Source organism: Zonotrichia albicollis, chromosome 6 (assembly GCF_047830755.1).
Source record: "Zonotrichia albicollis isolate bZonAlb1 chromosome 6, bZonAlb1.hap1, whole genome shotgun sequence".
Taxonomy (NCBI): Eukaryota; Metazoa; Chordata; class Aves; order Passeriformes; family Passerellidae; genus Zonotrichia; species Zonotrichia albicollis.
The window spans coordinates 53114041-53132584 of NC_133824.1; the positions used below are offsets into that span (position 1 = coordinate 53114041).

Here is an 18544-nt window from a genome sequence, read left to right on the forward strand (position 1 = left end):
GCCGGTGCCAGAGCGGGCGGGCGGCCCCACAAAGCGCCCTACAATGGGGCGGCTGCCGGGCTCCATCTTGGCGGCGGCGGCGGCCCCGGAGCCCGCGGCTGGCGGCGCTTCCCCTCCGCGGGAACAACATGGCCCCGCCCCGGTTCCTCCAACAAAGCGCCAGCGCTTCGCTCCACCGAGGAACCGGCCTCCCCCGTACCCGACACCGCCACCCCGCCCGTCCCCGCCTTCAGCCCCCCCACCCCGCCCCGGTGGCGGCTACCGCCCCCCGCCACGCTCTGCTCCCGCCGCCGCCGCCGCGCTTCCCCCTCGGGCCGCGGCCGCCCGTCCGCGAGTCACAGACCTCCTTCTTCCTCCTCCTCCTCTTCCTCCTGCTGCTCCCGCTCCCCCCGCCGGCGCTGCTGGCGGCGGCCCCGGCGGCCCCTCCGCCGCGGCCTCCCTGCCCCCGGCCACGGAGCCCGTGAGCCCCAGTGCGCTGGCGGGGGAGGAGCATCCTGGGAACGCGCAGCCCGACATGGGTCCGGCGGCCGCGCAGCCCCCGCCGCCGCCCGCAGCTCCGCCCGCCGCCCGCCGCTGAGCGGGAGCGGAGCGCAGGGGGCCGCACGGGGCCGCGGCGCTGCCCGCCCCGGATGAGGCGCCGCTCCCCCCCCGCCCCGCTCGGTCCCCGCCGCCCTCAAAAGCGCAGGGCCCCCGCGGAGCCCCCGCGGCCCCGATGATGGACAGGAACTACCCCGCGACCCCCGGCTTCGCCGAGCCCCTGGCCCCGGGCACCGCGCCGCCCGCCGCCTCCTGGGCCTACGAGCGCGGCGCCGGCAGCCTCAAGCCCAGGTGAGGAGGGTCCGCAGTGGCACGAAAGGCCGGGGGCCGCGCCGGGGCCTGGCCGAGGGCGGCCGAGGGGGCCCCGGCGGCGGGGCAGGGCAGGGCGGGGGGCAAGCGGGGCCCGGCGGCCCCGGGGAGGCCGGGCCGGGCGGGGCGGCGGAGGCCGCGTCCCGGCGGGCGGGCGGGGGGCGGCGGCGGCGCGGGCTCCCCGCTGTCCCCGGCGGCCCGCGGCGCTGGCGGCGGCGCTGGCGGCGGGGCGGGCGGTCTCTCCGCCCCGGAGGCTCGCGTCGGGCTGCGGCGCGGGTTCAAGAGTTCACGCGTCCCTGGCCGGCTCCCGGAGCGAAGGGGGCCGCGGGCACCGGCGCTGCCCGGCCGAACAATGCTGCCCGCCGGGGCACCGGGCCGGCCGCGCCGCGCCGGCATCCCCCGCGCCCGTCCGTTTCTCCGCCGGTGTGCGCTCCGCTGAGCCCGGCGAAGCTCTTCGCTCTTAAGCGCTGCTCCGGGGCGTGCGGAGCCTCCTCCTCTCAGCCAAAACTTGTCTGGAGCGATTCAGTCCCGCGGAGAGTTCTGCAAAGTTCCGGGAAGTGCGGGGAAAATACGGGCTATCTTATTGGCTTCGGGTTGCTTTTTGATTGTGTAACTCTGCCAACTAAAAGGAGTATTCTCTAGGCGATGAGATTTTCGTTATCGCCTGCCTTTTATGTCTCTCGCTTGATTTATCTGCAGTTCCCATCTCGACGGCGTTTAAAGGTAAAAGAGAATCTCGGGCTAAAAATATCCCGTCGAAATAGGTGCGCTGATAGATGACTTTGCACTTGGTTCTGAAAGTGGTCAGACATGTCTGATAAGATTAATAGATTATCAGGTCAGAAGGACTGTTGCAATCATCTAGTCTGACCTCTTCATAATGCAGGCCATAGAACTTTTCTTTCCCCCCCCAATCTGTGTTTGAAAATAGAGTTTACATTTTAGAAGGTGTAGTTAAAAATTTCCCATGAGCCAAAATTCAGCGCAGTTCTTAGTAAAGTATACAAGTGACTGATTTATGTTGTATTTTTGATATGATGAAGGCTGTCTTTAGTTTCTGGCCACTGAGTCTTGTTTATAGCCTCATCCATGCTGAAAATATGTCGAGTATGAATTCTTATGAATTCTAATTAATTTCTTGCTTTACTTATTTTTCTTAATAAAAATAACATAATCTTTTGAAGTTTGTTGCCAGAGATTTTTTTTTCTTTTTTCTCTTTACTTTAGTTATTCTCCCAGATTTCTTTCAGATTTCCTCCAAGTTGTCAATTTCCCTTCCTGATTTGTGCACGTTGCATTTGAGATGCAGTGAGAAGATCTCAGGAGCTCCCTGGGATGTGAGTGAGGCTGTACATTCCCTGTTTCACAGAGAATTGCAGCTTTTTGGCCTTGCCCCGTCAAGCTCTTTAGCCAGTTTCTCTGAGGAGCTGCCTGCATGGCAAAGTAAGGTCTCCATATAATTCTTTCCAATTTTTCTTCCTGACCACTGAAGTGCTTTTGGTCGTGTTGCTATGTTGATTTCAGTGGAAGTCAGTGACCTGTCCTTTCTGTATTGCTTTTGCCAGCTCTCATCACCTCTTGAGGGTCATGCCAGCTGTTTGGAGGTGATTTGGATTTCCCAGGTCATTTAAGAATAGGTAGTGCAGAAGCAGAACTTGGATTTTACAGGATTTTCTTTTTTGATATTTAAAATAATCCCCTGGTTTTACAACACATCTTGCAAATTCTTTTTAATCGCTACCGTGTTAATGCAGTCTTAAATGTACATTTTGGGAATTCTTTAGAAGCAATGGCATGGAGAAAAATCCCAAGAAAAGTACCATGCAGAAGCTCATTAGATCGCTGCCTGCTGCCTATACCAGTCAAATTAGTATTACTGCATCCCTGTATGATATGGCAGTATTTATACTATGGTTCAGGAAACAACGTGGAAAAAACTTTGTTTTAGTTCTTTGAAATTTCATCTCCACGTTCTATACATGGTGACAAATGATGCATTTAAAATTTTTGGTTGAAACATTTAAACTTTTTCTTTAACTGTACCAAGAACAGGGAAAATACTGAATAATGAATCCTATTTTGTGCTTGAAATTCTCCTGAACTAGCTTCTTTGGGTTCATGTCATTTTAACAAGAATTAACATAGCCTGTCTTTGGCCAGATTTAAGGATTGAAACCATGTTGGACACGGAAATGAGTGGAGTCTGGGCTTTAGGTGCTTGTGAGTCTTTGTATGGATGGAGTTGCTGAGGAATGGGGCTGGAAGAGTCATTCCTGTCACTGCCAAGGCTTGCAGCAGCCTGGAAGGAAATTGTGGAGGTATATGGAATATGCTGTCCATGCCCTCGACTTGTGTTACAGATCACATCACATTTTTCACAGTGGTGTTTCTGATTGCGGTTGACAGGTAGTCATCTTAACAACTGAAGCTGCATTAGCCTGATGTTAAATTAAAAAATGTGTGTCATGTTCATCTGGTACTTGCTTGAAAAGAATTCAGCCTTTAGGTGATACAGATGACAATATTTCATTCAAATCTCATAGTTATGCTCTTGCAGGCTGTGTCGTGGCAGGTTTTGTTCCCTTTGTGTGGAGAGCCATGTTCACAGTCTCAGCTCATCAAAATGATTTCTCCTCCCTACAAGCATTGCTCCTGTCTTCCTGTGCTTCACTTCAGCCATCTGGTTTTTATCCTGCTTCTTATTTCTTGCAGGCACTGTTTTGTCTGTGCAATGCCTCTATTCTTATCAACTCAAAGGAAATGTGTGGTGAAGTGTTGCAAAGACATTTCTACCAGGCCTGCTGTGACCTAACTCTTGCCATGGAATAGGAGATGGTGGATTGGGATGGAAGCTGATGGAAATCACTGGCATCCCTCTGGTACCTAAGCAGGGACACATTGGGATACTGCAGCCTGGTAGGAGGGGCTGAGGGGATGCTCCTGACCCCCAGACCCCTTACACAGCCTGTCAGCATCAGAAGGAATTGCTGCTGGTTCTAGGAGTGCACTGCCACTTTTGGCCTTTTACTATAGTGTCAGAAAACCCCACCTCTGTGCTTAAACCCTCTTTTGGCCAAAAGCTCTTGAACAGCAGATAAGGTGTGCCATGCTTACTTGCTGCTTGCTCAGGAATTATTGAGTATTCAGAAACCAGCTGATGTGTAATAGTGTGAGAAACTGTTGTAATTGCTTGGAAGGAGATGTGAAGACACCTGATAATGGATGAGGTTTCTGGTTGAGTTTCTCTGACTTGGAGGTACTCATTTAAAAAAGGATTTTTACTAGTGGAAAGATCTCACTGTTCTTGTTCTGTGTTTACCACAGCTCTAAGACTCAAATCTGCTACATGTGATTAAAAGTCAATCACTATTACTTTGTTGTTGATTTAAATTTTATGGTGATTGCCATAGTCTCTGATGTTCCTTTATGTCTGTATCCATCTCTGTGCTACCCAAGCATATGGGATTTTATGTCATTTAATTCAATATGGTTCTTTACAACAGATAGCACTGGCATTGTTAGTGTGGTCTGTAACAGCTAATCTAAGATAAAGAGTTAGTTCCTGTGATAGTTCATTTGCAAACTTACATAAATGGGAGACTTACACTTTTATGATAAATGGTTATGATGGGTTTTTAAACTCATTTTTGCATAGCTGTCAAACTAATGCTTATTGTAACAGCTGTGTGATAATTGTGTTTTAGTTAAGGCTCAATTTTAAATTCTAATGGGTTTTTGCATAGCTATAGGAACTCTGTAAGTGCATATTTTATGAGAACACTTTCTTTCATCAAATGAAATTGTTCTGAAAGGTGAAACCAATGTTTATTGTTAAACACATTCTACAGAAAGTTCCCTATGGCGTAGTATTTCAAGTGTGTGCTCATAATCTGGAAATATACTTAAAAATTTTGTATTAAAAGGCACAGAAACATTAAATAAATTTTAAAAACATATAAAAAGGTAGGTCACTTTTAAAATCTTACCAAACTTTCTGTCATAGTTTATATCTGAAACATTTATACATGCAAAATAAATACAGGTAGTCCATGGCATAGTGCAGATACCTTACAGGGACTTGCTGGCTTTTGTTTGGCTTCCTTTCTTTTTGGTTTTTTTCACCTGCATTCAGCACACACTGAAATCACAGCTGTGGGAAGGTCAAAGATTGGCTGAACAGAAGCTGAACGCATTCTTGCTCTGTGTCCCACAGCTTTTCCCTGGTGCAGATGCGTGGTCATCTTGCAAAACCTTGGCTGAAGTTTCAAAATGAGCCAGCCAGGCTTGTTTGGATTTAGATGCTGCTTACCTGTGTGAGATTTAATGCCAGCTTTACGTGGAAGATTTCAAGCAGTGTGTGTCATTCTGCTGCAGTGGGAAATGGTGATAAAGAATTATCTGCAGAAGGAGTGAGCTGAGACTGAGTGTGAGGGTGCAGCTACCTGAGAAGGCTGAACTGGCTGCTCAGGCTCACTGCTGCTGGAAGGGGCTCCCTTCCTCTTCCCTTGTCTTTGTTTGGTGTTTGTGTAACTGCACAGGGAGCCGGTCCTGTTTGTCAATCCATGAGAAAACCCTCCTGGCTGAAACAGTGAACGGCTTCAGCTGGATGTCTGTGCTGGAGGGCTGGGAGCCAGAGGTGGCACCTGGGGACAAGCAGGGAGCAGAGCTGTGTGGCCTTGGCAGGGATTCTGGCCAGTGGTTCTGGACAGGGTTTGGATGGGCTCAGTCTTGCCGTGTCACTGTCACTGATGAGCATCCCGCAGAAATTGTGCTGCCTGCTTCCGTGGCAGGAAGGAGCGCTTGGTGTCTGTCAGTTGGGTGCCACATCTGTGCTCAGATCACCCACAGTGACATTTCAGATGGGAGCCCTTTCCCATGGAGCCAACATCCTCCACACAGGGTACAGAATACATTGTTCTGCAAGCAGGCCACTTGTATCCCACCACCTATGCAAAAACTGTTTCAGTCCCATGTGCGTATTTTGCCTTTCATCCTGTTAACTGTAATCATAGGTGTGTTTACCTTACCCCAACAGAGAGCAACCTTTTCACCTTGTTTCTTCTGCACTTTTGCCCACCTTTTTTTTTTTTCTTGGAGTTGCTGCTGATTCTGGCATAAAGCTGTCATAGGAAGGAGGCTGTTTTTAGAAAAATCCTTGTTCCTGTCAGGAAAAAAGCACCTATGCCTGAACTATAGTAATTCTAAACAATACTTGGGCTCTTATAGAGTGGGTGTATTTTGCATGGATATCTTTGTTATATTTTCACAAATTTGCATGTCAAGAAGTTGCTTTGCATGGTGAGTGCCTATTCCATACATTGAACAAACAAAGACAAGACAAACCAAAACAAAAACCAGTCAAAAGGCTGGTTTATTCATTTTTATTCATTAATAGTCTCACTTCGGACTTTCCTTAGCAGTCTTAACTGTGATAAAAATAACTTTGAGCAGCATGCAGAGTTCAGCCTTTCCAGCACAGCATTTCTTGCTGTACCAGGCAAGTGGCAGAGAAAAGAAAATTCTTTGAATTTTTAAGCAAAGAGAAATACTTTCTGAGAGGACAGAGTGCATGGTTATTGAGTACTAGATTTATTTGTCTCACTGGGCAGATTTCATAGGTTTTAGGTTTACTGCTGCTTGCTATTCTGTCATTGTTACATGACTTCTTTTGTTTCATTGCCCTGGACAGACCTGGGGCTAAGTGGACACTTAAATTCTTTAGAGCCTCCTCAGCACCTCTCTGATGATGCTACAAAACGAGGCAGGGAGCTCTTATTCCTGGATTTCTGCACACTTGAAAGTTTCTTATTCCAAAACAATTCAGCAAGAACCTACATATGTTTAGACAAGCTTTTACTTTCCCATATTGCTTTTCTTGTTTTTCATCTTCCTTCTACATGCCTACCTGTGTTGCTTGCTTAGGACTTGGAAAAGTGCATCCAATTATGCTCAGCAGGAAGAAGGCACCCTTAGGCATCCTTATCTTGGAGAAATAGTGTTTACACAGCAGGATACTAAGGAGCATTTATTCCTTAATAATCCTGCACGAGTTCTACTTGGGGCAGCCACACAGCTAGATTTCATTGGAGAGATCCCTTCTTTTTCAGCTGGAGAAGAGTTGGAGGGCTCCAGTCCTTCATTCAGCATTCCAGATGTCTGGCAAGCTGTTCTGAGAGCTTTTGGTCACCCAGAACGTGCCAGACAAAGGGTCAGAGCCTGGGCCAGGCTGAGTGTGCCGGGCTGTGCTGCACCTTCCATGCTGCCCTTTTTCCTGCCCAGGAAATCCCTCTCAGAAATATGGCAGCTTGGTGTTTCACACCACATCCTGTTTACTTTCTCTGGTCTTCGTGTCAAAAATTCCAGCGCTAGACAGTGAATAATCCTTCAATCCCCATGCTCGGCCCATTTCAGGATGTTCTGCTGAGTCTGCCAAGAACAGGATTTCCAATAAGTTTTTCTTGAATCTGAACATTTGTTCATTTGCTGTGCAAAGAGTGATTGTAGAAAGCCAAGTCCTCCCTGCTCTGAGCACAGCCATGTGCTAACCACCTTCAGCTGCTGGCACTGGTGAGCTGGAGTTTGCTGATAGTCAGCACCACTGGAAAGAGATGGGATTTTCATCTTTTCCCCTTTAAAAACCTCCCTTTTGTTATTGTTTTTAAGTTTTTTCACCAATTAAAGGATATTTTTTTTAGTTCATGTGTGTATGCTGTTTTGATCTGGATTAACACTTGGTTTTGTTTAGACATGATCATCATGAAAGCTCAAATCACTATCAAGGACATATTCAATGAATTTGTTTAATATAGTGTCATTTTTCCTATCTCAAAGGAAATGCCATGTGGCTGTAACTGTATTTCTACAGTTTGGAACAAAGGTTGAAACAATCACAAGCAACTGGGTTCATCTGGTATTTTCAGCCCAATAGTGACTTGTGGCAAATGAAATGATAGCCAGGGTCCCCTTTGTAAGGTTAAAAATGTAGATTTAAACCTGGTCTAGGATGAGGAGAGCACTTGTGAAGAGGTATAAGAGCTAAATTCAAGAGCTATGCTAATTTTCCTTATAAACTTGGTTAATAACACCCTGTGGTGCTTCCTTTAACGTAAAGGACTCTTTGCTGCTGTGTTTTATGATGAACTGTGTTGTTAACATGTTAGATCTTTCCTGGGCACACCTCCTAAATTGGGATGGAAGTGGTGTTAGTCATAGGGAAACTTCTTGTTATGAGTCTGAAGGAGCTCATGTGAGCTGCTTAGCCCTTGTGGTGTGTTGTGGGGTGTGGAAAAAACACTGTGCTGGCCACGTGGATGTGCTGGGAGGCTCGGAGCCCATCCAATGGCCCCGGGTTTTTGGCTGTAGGGTGGCAGGATGTGTGATCTCAGATGTGGTCACTGAGCAGCTGCCCCATTCTGGCCATGGCTCTGAGCCATGAGCCCACTGCTCTTCACAGGGATGCATTTGAACTTCACCAAACCTGGAGAAACTGCCTTATTTCAGTACTGGGGACTCAGTGGTGAGGGCTGTAAATCAGAGTGGTTGTTCCTTGTGCCTGGCTTTCCCTAGACTGAAGCACAAGGTATTCCATGGGTGGTGTGGAACTGCAAAGTGCTTCAAGGTTTGGTGATGAAGGGAACCCACTGACAGCGTAAGATGGCTCTGTCAGTGTACAGCACACATCTTTCTGCACTTCTCACCTATTTTTGTGACAAAAAGCTCAGCTTCAGCATCATCCTTTCCATAGAAATGGGAGATAAAGGGCTTAGTAAGAAATGGGGTATCAAGTATTCCTGTAGTACCCTAAAGGTAAGACTCAAGCTGGCCACAAAATGCAATGCTGTGATAACTGGGAGGATGAGGGTTGAAAAGCATTTCAATAGGTAAAATGAGTTGTGATTTTATTAAGGCTCTGATGTGGCTAACCCACATCTTGAGCTAATGCTCTGCTGATTTTTATATATTGAAATAAGATTTTGTTATTAAAAGTAATGGAATCTTTTTGTGTGTATCTCAGCTGTAATAGAGGATTATGCTGTGTGTTCAACCACTACTACTGGAATGATCTAGAGAAGAGTTTTGAATATGCCCCAAGTACACTTTTGGCAACAGAATAGCATCACATATCAGAGAAAAAGTGTTAGATTTTCATTTACTGTCTGTTACACAAATCTCTTGAAATTGTAAGTAAAACTCTAGGAGAGAAGTTGTTTTTAATTTTTAAAATCACAACTATTCTCTTTATGCTGGGTAAAGCAAAAGTTCTTTCACAGAAGGAAGGTAAGAGAAGAGAAATAAATGTAGTGACAAAATAATCCAGTGTCTCAAAAGGCAAGAAAATAAGATTGCAGATCTTAGAGTGGTGGAAGCTAACAGGCCATAATGGGACTCCTGTTTCTGCAGGCACTGATGGAGTAGAAGCTGTCAGGGAAGATGTATGAATCCCCAAAGCACTGCTTGGCAAACAAATGTCTTAAAATTATTTCTGACACTGCATTATAATGCAAATTGGGAGGAATGTGTTACAGTGTCTGTTTAAATGATACTGTCTTAATAAGGACATCAAAGTTAGTCTTGAATATTCAGAGCAGGAAAGCACTGAAAGCTCCTTTCCAGACCTTGAAATCTTCAAACATGCATCAGGAGCTTTAGACTGACATTGTAGAGTAGTTTAATTTTAGTTTCTGTTTTGGTTAAGTTACAAAGTATTTTTTTTGTCAAAGCCAAGAGAAGCGGTTCCAAATTTACCAGTTCTGATTTAAAAAAATAAATTATTTTGTTATATAGATGGCATTTCAGCCATAAATAACCTCATAAAGAAAGCTGGTTTAGGTTGCATGCATTAAAAAATAACATAAAGTAGTTTGTCCAGTCACTTAGTAGTAATTGGAGTTGAAGTTTATAAATAGCTTGTTTTATCTGAATATTAGTTTTCACATACATATTTTCAAGACAGAGTTTAACTGATTTTTTTTTTTAAACAGAATTATATTGTCTTTGTTGTTAAGAACTCTGCAGGTTACTTAATCAGACAAGCCGGCACTTGCACTCAGGTATTGAAGTCCCAGTAAGACTATTTTGGCTTTCCTGTTTTTCATTTTTAAAAGGATCAAGCATAAGGAGTTCAGACACATTAACATGGGAATAAAAGGGAGATGGCCCTTTTGTGCCATAAAATCTCTTTATTTCCTTAAGAGGTGATATATATTCAGGTGAAGAATCACAGGAACAGTGTGAATTTTGCTTATTGAGGCAGCTCCCTGCATGTAATTTTCTACCTCAAAATCTATTTCTTAGAAGCTCCTTATCTCTGCTCCTAGAAAGCGAGGAAGTAATGAGAGTTTCCTCTCCCAAGTACCTCCAGGCAATCCTTGGCCCACATTGTGGCAGTCTCAGCCACGCTCTTGGTGGCTCTGCCTTGGAGTTGAAGGGGAAAATTAACATTATAGCTTCATTTTTAATGAAAGAGTGGAGGGTGATTGCCTTTGGTGTGGTAGGATGGGAAATATTCTATAACTGGGTATGTAGTGTGTAATTGCATTAAAAGGGAGAATGTGCCATAACCAACAGACACTGGAGCTTGTCAGTAAAATGCTGCTCCTTTGTGCTTTACTGACTTCCCTCAGTGCTGCAGTCTCATTCTGTATTTGCCATCTTTACAAAAGTATCAACCTTGAAGAATAATGTTAATAATACTTAAAAATATCAATATCTATTTTTGCTTGCTATAATAGAAGAACAGAAGGCAAATGCTAAAGATGTATGCTGTACTTAAAAGAATGCATTATGTACCTTGAGCTGTTAGTTTGAGATGATTTTCTTTTGATTTTTCAGCAGTGGACTTTATTTTTCAAGTAGCAATTTGTTTTTGTTTCTTGTAGTGTGGGGCAAACATATCTGTGTGCAGACAATCTCTGTGTTTTTAAATACAGTTACAAAATAATTCCACTCCTTTTCCTTCTCCCCCCTCTTCAGTCTCAGATCTAGGTTTAAAGGCATAAAACTGATTTCTGGGCTGAACAGATGAATGGGGATCAATTCAGCATCACAGAGTCACCCCAGGACACATGGACACTGATCTGGATTGTTAAATATTCTTTCTCTTTTTACTAATATGATGTTAAGGTTTGTCTTGTATAATCTAAAGAGAGGATCAAGGGAATTAGATGCAGGGAGTAGGCTGGTTTCCCATTTTTCTTGAACCTGCCAACATTTTCAGGCTTCAACCCAAATTTGTGTTTGCACTGTCTTCCCCCTCCCTCCAGTATGTCTGTGGCTGGGAAATAGAAGTGAAAAATCACATATTGTATACATTTAAGAAATATTTTGCACTGAAATGGGTTTCTGGGCTGAGAAGGCATTTGTTTTCCATTGGAATTAATTATTGAGACATTCTCCATTTCTGTTTTCTGTTGTTTTTAAGGGCTTTCTGTGCTTTTAAACTTCCGTAAATGTGTTGGACAGGAGTGACTTGCTGTTACTAATGGTATTGAACTTTCTTCCTGGGCAACTCCCTCCTCTGCTTCTTAGGGTCATGGCTTTTTTAAAATACAAGATTAAACCTATTTCTGGATTGAAGTAATCTACCTGTAACATTGCTTTTAAATTTTAATTTTATTCTGAGCTGCAGATAACCCCTGGGTGCTGAATTACATTCTAGCTTGACTGTAGCAAACAGGGAATTCTTGCTGTTACAATGAGCAGCTGAAGGGCCATCTACCCTCCTTTTCATCCGTATTAAATTCAAGTGAAATTTTCAAATAATGCTCTTCCATTCTTTCTCCAGGAGATGTTTGAGTAAAGGCAAAATGACAAAGGGAAGTATTTAAGGAAAGTAATAAACATTGTATCTAATATTAAAGCTATTATTCTAATTATATATTATAATATCTATTCTGTATATACTGTACATTCTAATATCTAATATTCAAGCTATTAAATATTAATCCTAACTATGTACTTGCCAGCAGGTAATACAACCTGGAACTGCATTTTACACATCTAAAATCAAATACAGTGGACAAAAAGAGATGTAAGCTGTGTGTCAGTTTCTGTATCTTTTATATCTTGGATGACATTTTTGATATTTAGGAGTGCATTTGTCAGTTTTATGGCTTTGCTTTCTGTTTTTGAGTGGAATTTGCTATAGCACAGCTGAATAGCTGGTTGGAGAGAGCCTCCTTTGCTAAGTGTCTGAGCTTTGGGATAGCGAGGGAAGTTTGAGATTTCCCCTATTTCACATATATCTCAAGTAAGATAAAATGCCAAGTGTGATTTTAAAGGTATTCTCTTGCCAGTACGAGGCTATCACTGTTCTTTTTAATCTTCTTTGTGGTGATTTCATTAGAAGGGGGCTGTGCCGAGTCATCTTCTCACAGGAGCTCTTGTTTTCAGTGAGGCAAAAATGAGATCAAATTTCTGCTGTGCCTCAGATCCGATGCCTTGTGTGCACGCTGGCTTGGTGGCTTTTGTTGTTTGGGCTTGGTTGTTTTGGTGTCAGGCTTGTGCTGGGGCACTGAGTTCCCTGTGCACCCTCTTGTCTTGTGGGTGTCCAGGTTCGCTTTGAGCACAGCTCTGGGATTTCATCTGGGGGTTTCTGTGGCAGTTTTCCTTCCTGTGACAGGCAGGAGGTACAAGTGCCTAAGGACAAGGATTGCACCCTCTGGTCTGCTTTCCATGGATGCATTGTGTTTCCCTGGTACTTGAATGATTGTTGTTACTAAACTAAACATAACCCAAAAAACCCCCCAGAAAGCACCAAATCAAAATAATCAATCAATCAACCTTAAAAATTGATGAGCTGTAATGAGGATTTACCCAGAAAATAAAGTAGAAAAATGAAAAAATTTGCTTAATACCTAATAAAAATCCTATCATTACATGGAAAGGGGAAAAAAATACTTATGCAAAGTGCTTCTTTTCTGTTTCTGTATTTTATTCTGTATGGATGCCTAGGAGAGCATGGTTATTTGAAGAAAGTAAAAGAAATAAAAGTACTTACTTGTATGTCCAGTGTTTATTGCAGCTAAATTTTGCTTCCATGTAAAAATGATACTTCAGTGTGAGTGTGAAGTTGGGAAATGCATCCCTCACTTGTGTGAAGCTTAAACCTGATAATTGCCTTGGCACCTGAGGAGGGTGCTGAGTGCAGTGGGGCCGGATAACCTTTTGCAGATGGAGACCTGAATTTGTATGAAACGATTGGATTGAAGAATGCTTTGAAAAGAAATGATCGGGAGAATAGCAATGCAAACAGATGTGTGAAGGGTCTATTCCTACAGGTTTAATCTGGGCTAACAAAAAGGAATTGTAAATCAAGGTTGAGGTATTTTAGTAACAATGAGGTGCAATGATTGTACAGTTTTCTTCCAGAAATTTTACTGGAGAAGTAAAAATCTTTTATTAGCCCAGCTGATGCAGTTGAAAAAAAATCAGATTAATACTTGAATCATTTAACTTCCATTGTCATACACACTTTTTGATTGCATTATTACAGCAATGACAAATAATAACAAGGATATGTCTTACATTTAATTTTAGAGTAATATTTATCTTTTCAATGAAAAATACTTTGAGGGAACTCTTTTCCAAATTTGCGTGTCAAATTAATATTATTTCCTAGCAGTAATCACTCCATTGTGCCATTCCCTATGACAGTGGGAGTGGGAAATGACTGTGATAATCAGAGATAAGGGCCAAGTGCTTTTGGAGCAGAGCATAACAAAGTACCGAGTAATGGGAATGTTCCTTCAGTAGCTTATCTGACATTTCAGGACAAGCAACAACTTGCACAACTGTAACAAACTTCCAAACAAGAGCATGCAGAGCTTGCTAGCCATGAGGGTGTTTGCCATGCTGGATGTATTTTTGATATGTGAATTACATGCTGTGTAAATTCATCTGTTTAGAAGTTCAGTTTTATGAAAAGAAACCTTAAGGCAGTAATCTCTCAGATTGCAGTGCTTGTTTAGGATAAGCTTATGTAAACTGAAGGCATATATGCAAGGCTTTTTGAGATAAGAATCTACATTCCAGCAAGCAGTAATTATACAATAAACAATTAACTGTTCAAATAAATACAGTGTTTTTTATTGAAAGACAGATTCATTTTTGAGGTTGCGGTTGCATTAACTATGAGCTGGGAGTTTGTATTTAAAAAGCAAAAAAGCACCATCATATATTTAGTGTGTTCTAAGATGCCCAGCATTACTAGAATTTTGAGCATTACTAGAATTTTGAGGTTCTAGTAATTAACAGTGTTTCTGAGTGCTGATGTCTAGAGGTTATTTTGTATCCCAGTGCTAATTCTAGCACCCTCCTTGTTACAAAGTCTTTGTCCAAGTTTGTTTTACAAGTTACTTTTATCTTCCAGAGGATTCTGCCTCTGGTCTGCAGCCTCGTGTTATGGTGTCCCGTGGTATTTGTGTGTACTGTGCCTGCCCTTTACAAAAAAAGGTGTTTATTGTACAGGAGCGAAGAAGGGAGAAATTAATCACAGTCTTGAACAATCAGAATAAATAGAAATTTAAAATAAACAAACAACAAAACCCCAAACAAACAAAAAAAACCTCGCAACACATTTTTTAATTATCAGGTGATTAATTAAAGTTCATCCACTTTTTGCTGATGACTTTCTGCTTTTACAATTAAAGAGGAGGAATGAGGTGAAATTGCTTGATATACTGTCCTGGGTTTGGGTCCTGCTGCATCTGGAAGAGCTTTTGGTGCCAAGCATAGCCCCAGTTGCCTGGACACCACCAAAGTGCCTCTCACCTGAAAATACAGAATGGGAAAAGGAAGCTGTGCTGCTGCAGGACTTTAGAGTTTGCCTTTAAAATGTGTATGAAAGGCACACACACTTTTATATAGGTAAAAGCATTAGGTAAACTTGCAAGAAAACCTAAATACAACCTATTGCTGTTGCAGGAAAGTTTCCACAACCTCAATATTTTTGTAAGTGAAGGTAATTCTTGTGAGCAATCTGCCATGCTTCAGTTTAGAAACTTATTTTCTCATGTAGTGCTTTTTTATTTCTTAAAAAGACCTGAAGAAAGCTTCATGTCCCTGAAGTTCTCTGTTTGGGGTTTTTTTTCCCCAGCTGTGCGTGTTTGTTCCAAAACTCTAAACTACTTTAACTTTGAAATTTTTCTTGTGAAAATACTTGTACTTCAATTGTCTTTATTACTTGCATAATGTTTTATTTGCAGAACACTGTTGCAATTTTTTTTTTTTTGGTCTGGAAATAATAGAAATTGTTTAATGCTGTAAATAAAAAAAATAATCTACAGCGTCATGCAATCATGTCTGCCAGTTGTCCATAGCAGTGATGCAAATAGTTAGATTTCAGTCAGCATATAATAGAAATCAGTTGCTGATGCATAGAGTTGAACTGCACAAAGATCTGTCCTCTACAGCATAAGCACAGGGATCTGCTGACTCTGAATTTAGGTTTGGCAATTCTCTAAATTGCAATTACTGCTGTGAAAGGTGTTAAAGTGCTAGACAATGAGCACAACTGAGAAAAGCAGTAGCTGAGGTTCTTTGTTTTTTCAAAGGATTTTGGTTCATTCTTTAGGCTTGTGCTGTAGCCTGGCATGCTGACTATAGAGCATTGCTGAAGTGGAAAATCCATCCCCTGACAGTGCATCTCAGGCAGGAAAGTCCTGCACAGACAGGACTTGCTGCTCATGATGTGTGCAGGTCACAATGCTCTAAGAGGCTCATCTGCCTCTTACTGAAAATGAAGCAAAGCCAGCAGTGTTGCCAATTTTTATATTATTTGGTGTCTTCTATAAAAGCTTCCCATGATGTCATGATTCCTGGCATGGAGAGTTTAATTTTCCCTGGTGCAGAGTGCCTGCCCCTCATCCCCAGGGGTGAAAGATAAGGGAAGTCTCCCTTGGAGCAGGCAGCAGGGAGGGCTGTGGCTTTCCTTGTTTGGGTTCTTTTGGCATTTGTTTACGCTTGAATTTTGAATTTGAAGCAGTCTCACGTGTGCACTGGAGTAAGTAGCAGCTACCCATAAGCCTGGTGTCCAAAAGCAAGAAAAGAAACAGGTAGATGGTTACTTGGTCATGCTGGCTTTCATTTTCTTCTATTTGACAGGTGGTATGCAGAGCTGAGTCTGGGGAAGCTTGAAAGTTTGGGGTTTGTTTTGCTTCTCCCTCTGTTTTCTGCTTTTTAAACTGGAAATCATTAGGGCTTTTGGCAAGCTCCTAAGGTTGCTTGGTGTTTAGATTGCATTTATTTCTTTTCTGCATTATTGGTTTTGCATGGACCCTGACAATCTATATTTTATGTGTGCTTCCATTAAGCCTGATTTAAACATCATGTTAATTTAGGTGACTCACTTAAAAATGTTAAATAAAAGCTGGGAATCATTAACTTGCATTTAATGCTAGGAGGTCTGAAGATGGATTTGTCACTTGGTAGTGCTTTCACTGTCAATTCTATTAAATTGTACCAAAAGTACCAAAACCTTTTTAAAAACTATTGCTCCTGCAGCTTCCCAGTCATTTCAGCCTTTTAATTGAGGTCCTGTAAGTTTCAATGGAATTAAAAATGGAAATGTTAAAGTGGGCATGTATTCATAGTTATCTGCTTTGCAGACTTGCTATCAGTAAATCATTACAAAAAGTGCCCAGTGAGTGTTTCTTACAGCTGAACTCTGTCTTTCTGACCTAGTCCTTTATAAACTTTTATGTGGTCAGCTTTGATTTTTGTAAGATTTTTCCCCACCCTAAACCCTTTGGCTTTTTAGGTTTCAATTGTACATTTTTAATCTGCTTAACATTTTTTGTGATATTCTAGCAGAACTAGATCTGTCTGATCTTGGGCTTTTGCTTCCCTGTATTTCTGTAACTTTTTGGCTTGTGATTGATACTTCATAACTGTTCTTTATTTCTGTAGGTGTACATTTTGTTAATAATGTTTAATTTCTTCCTTAGTTTAAGCTATGGAGGAGGACATTCATCACATTCAGAAACAGACCTTCACAGACAGACATACACAGCTTCTCATCAGCTTCCTGGATACTCAACTACCCAACATCCTGCTGGTAACTGTCCTTATCATGAGAATACTGCTAAAATAGCTACAGAAGAAAAAGGAAAAACAAACCAACTGTAATGTGATTTAGATTAAAGTCAATGAATTTTTATATAATCAAAGGGAGTTTGTCACGTAAGCGGTGGCAACTGGTATTAGAAAAGCTGAGTGTGTAGCAGGAAGTTAACAGTTGTTAGCTTTTTATCAAAAAGTTGTAAATAGAAAGGAAAATATAAAGGGAGGTTATGCTTGGTATCTTGTTTTTTGAAACAGCTGTACTTATTTGTTAGAATACAGCTTTTCAGGATTTGCCCTATGTATGAGGGCAAACGTCGTGTGCCTTCGAGCCAGTGGCAGAAATGCAAAACAAAAAAGCAAACAGCAGAACTGATGGGAGCTGGAGCATTCTGCTGCTGTACTGCCATGTGCACACTGAGACCCTGCTGGGGAAAAGTTAAAGTCCATTGAAAATGTAGCAGTGGCTTAGGCTGTGTGACAGCTGCATTGGGGTCTGTCTTTGATCCTGATGATACCCTCTGTCTGGATCCCCCAGAAGATGGGGCTTGACCTCTTCATGCTCACTTTGCAACACAGCTTCCAAAGAAAGGTGTTTGAGCTCATGCCCTGAGTCTGTATCTCCTGGCCAGGTCCCTGATCAGGGTGATGGAGGGCTGGAATTGCAGTCTGGACATAATCTCAGTTACTCACTGCTCTGGATCTCACCAGGGCTTCCCATTGAGCCCCCTGCTATGGAAAGGTCTGAGCAATGGGAAACACATGGAGGTGTTTGCTGAAACAGGGAATGCAAATCCAAACTTCCATAAGCTGCCCAAAAGGGAGAAACTGGATATAGAAAAGTTGGACATGCTTCAGGAGGAATTCTCAATGTTTAACCAAGTGAAAATAGAAGAGTGAATCTTCAGCTAAGGGTGTACCTAAGTACTGTTATAAGCATCATATTTGACATACATTTAATAATAGGTTTTAAAATGTGTACTGAAGTTTCAATTTACAGTTGTAACACTGCGTAACAGCTAAAGACAGAAAAATCAATGTACTTTATTTTCTAATGTTTCATAAGGTGGGGGTTTTTAGTGAATTATGAACATATATCTGTTATTTGATTTTGCTTCTTTGAATTTCATCTGAATTATCTGTTTTGTTTCATTTCTCTCTGCTGTCATCCAGGTCTTTCAGGAATATTTGATACCAGTATGCACAGTGCTGGAGGTAACACTAAGGAAACTTCTTCAGTTATGAATTTTCTCTCTGCTATTGAGTCTCGTACTGCTCAGGCAGTCTCTTCAGGATCTACCCTTTTACCACAATTCAGGGCTCCTTCCTGGCAGACAGGTGAACATTTTCTCTTTAAATAAATTTTATCATTGTTATATTGGATGTTTGGGAGAATTTGAAACAAAAATATTCTGACTGGAAAGGCTGCATGTTTTCTACTTCTTTTACATCTCCATATTTAACAATTTCAAAATCAATGAAATTATCTTAGCAAAGAATTTAAATGAACAGAAGTTCTGGTTGTTTAGAAGGAATTTAGATACATAGGATATTATTCTGTCTGAAGAGTCAAATTTATATCCCCAGCTTTGTTTGGAATTAGTCTCACTAACACTTTAAGCATTTTCAGGCACACTAC

At 42.3% G+C, this 18544-nt stretch overlaps 1 protein-coding gene across 2 annotated transcripts in view; it reads left to right on the plus strand.

Moving 5' to 3' along the window:
• Positions 1–685: 685 nt before the first annotated feature.
• QSER1 (glutamine and serine rich 1) overlaps positions 686–18544 on the plus strand; it is a 44389-nt gene continuing 26530 nt past the window's right edge. The window contains exons 1-3 of one of the 2 annotated variants that reach the window (XM_074543805.1): positions 686–828; positions 16791–16900; positions 18079–18243. In XM_074543805.1, coding sequence (XP_074399906.1) covers positions 713–828; positions 16791–16900; positions 18079–18243 — 391 coding nt within the window. In that variant the 5' untranslated portion in view covers positions 686–712. Of the gene's footprint in view, positions 829–1432; positions 1570–16790; positions 16901–18078; positions 18244–18544 lie in introns of those variants that run through there. The other variant, XM_014269922.3, reaches the window with a different exon arrangement.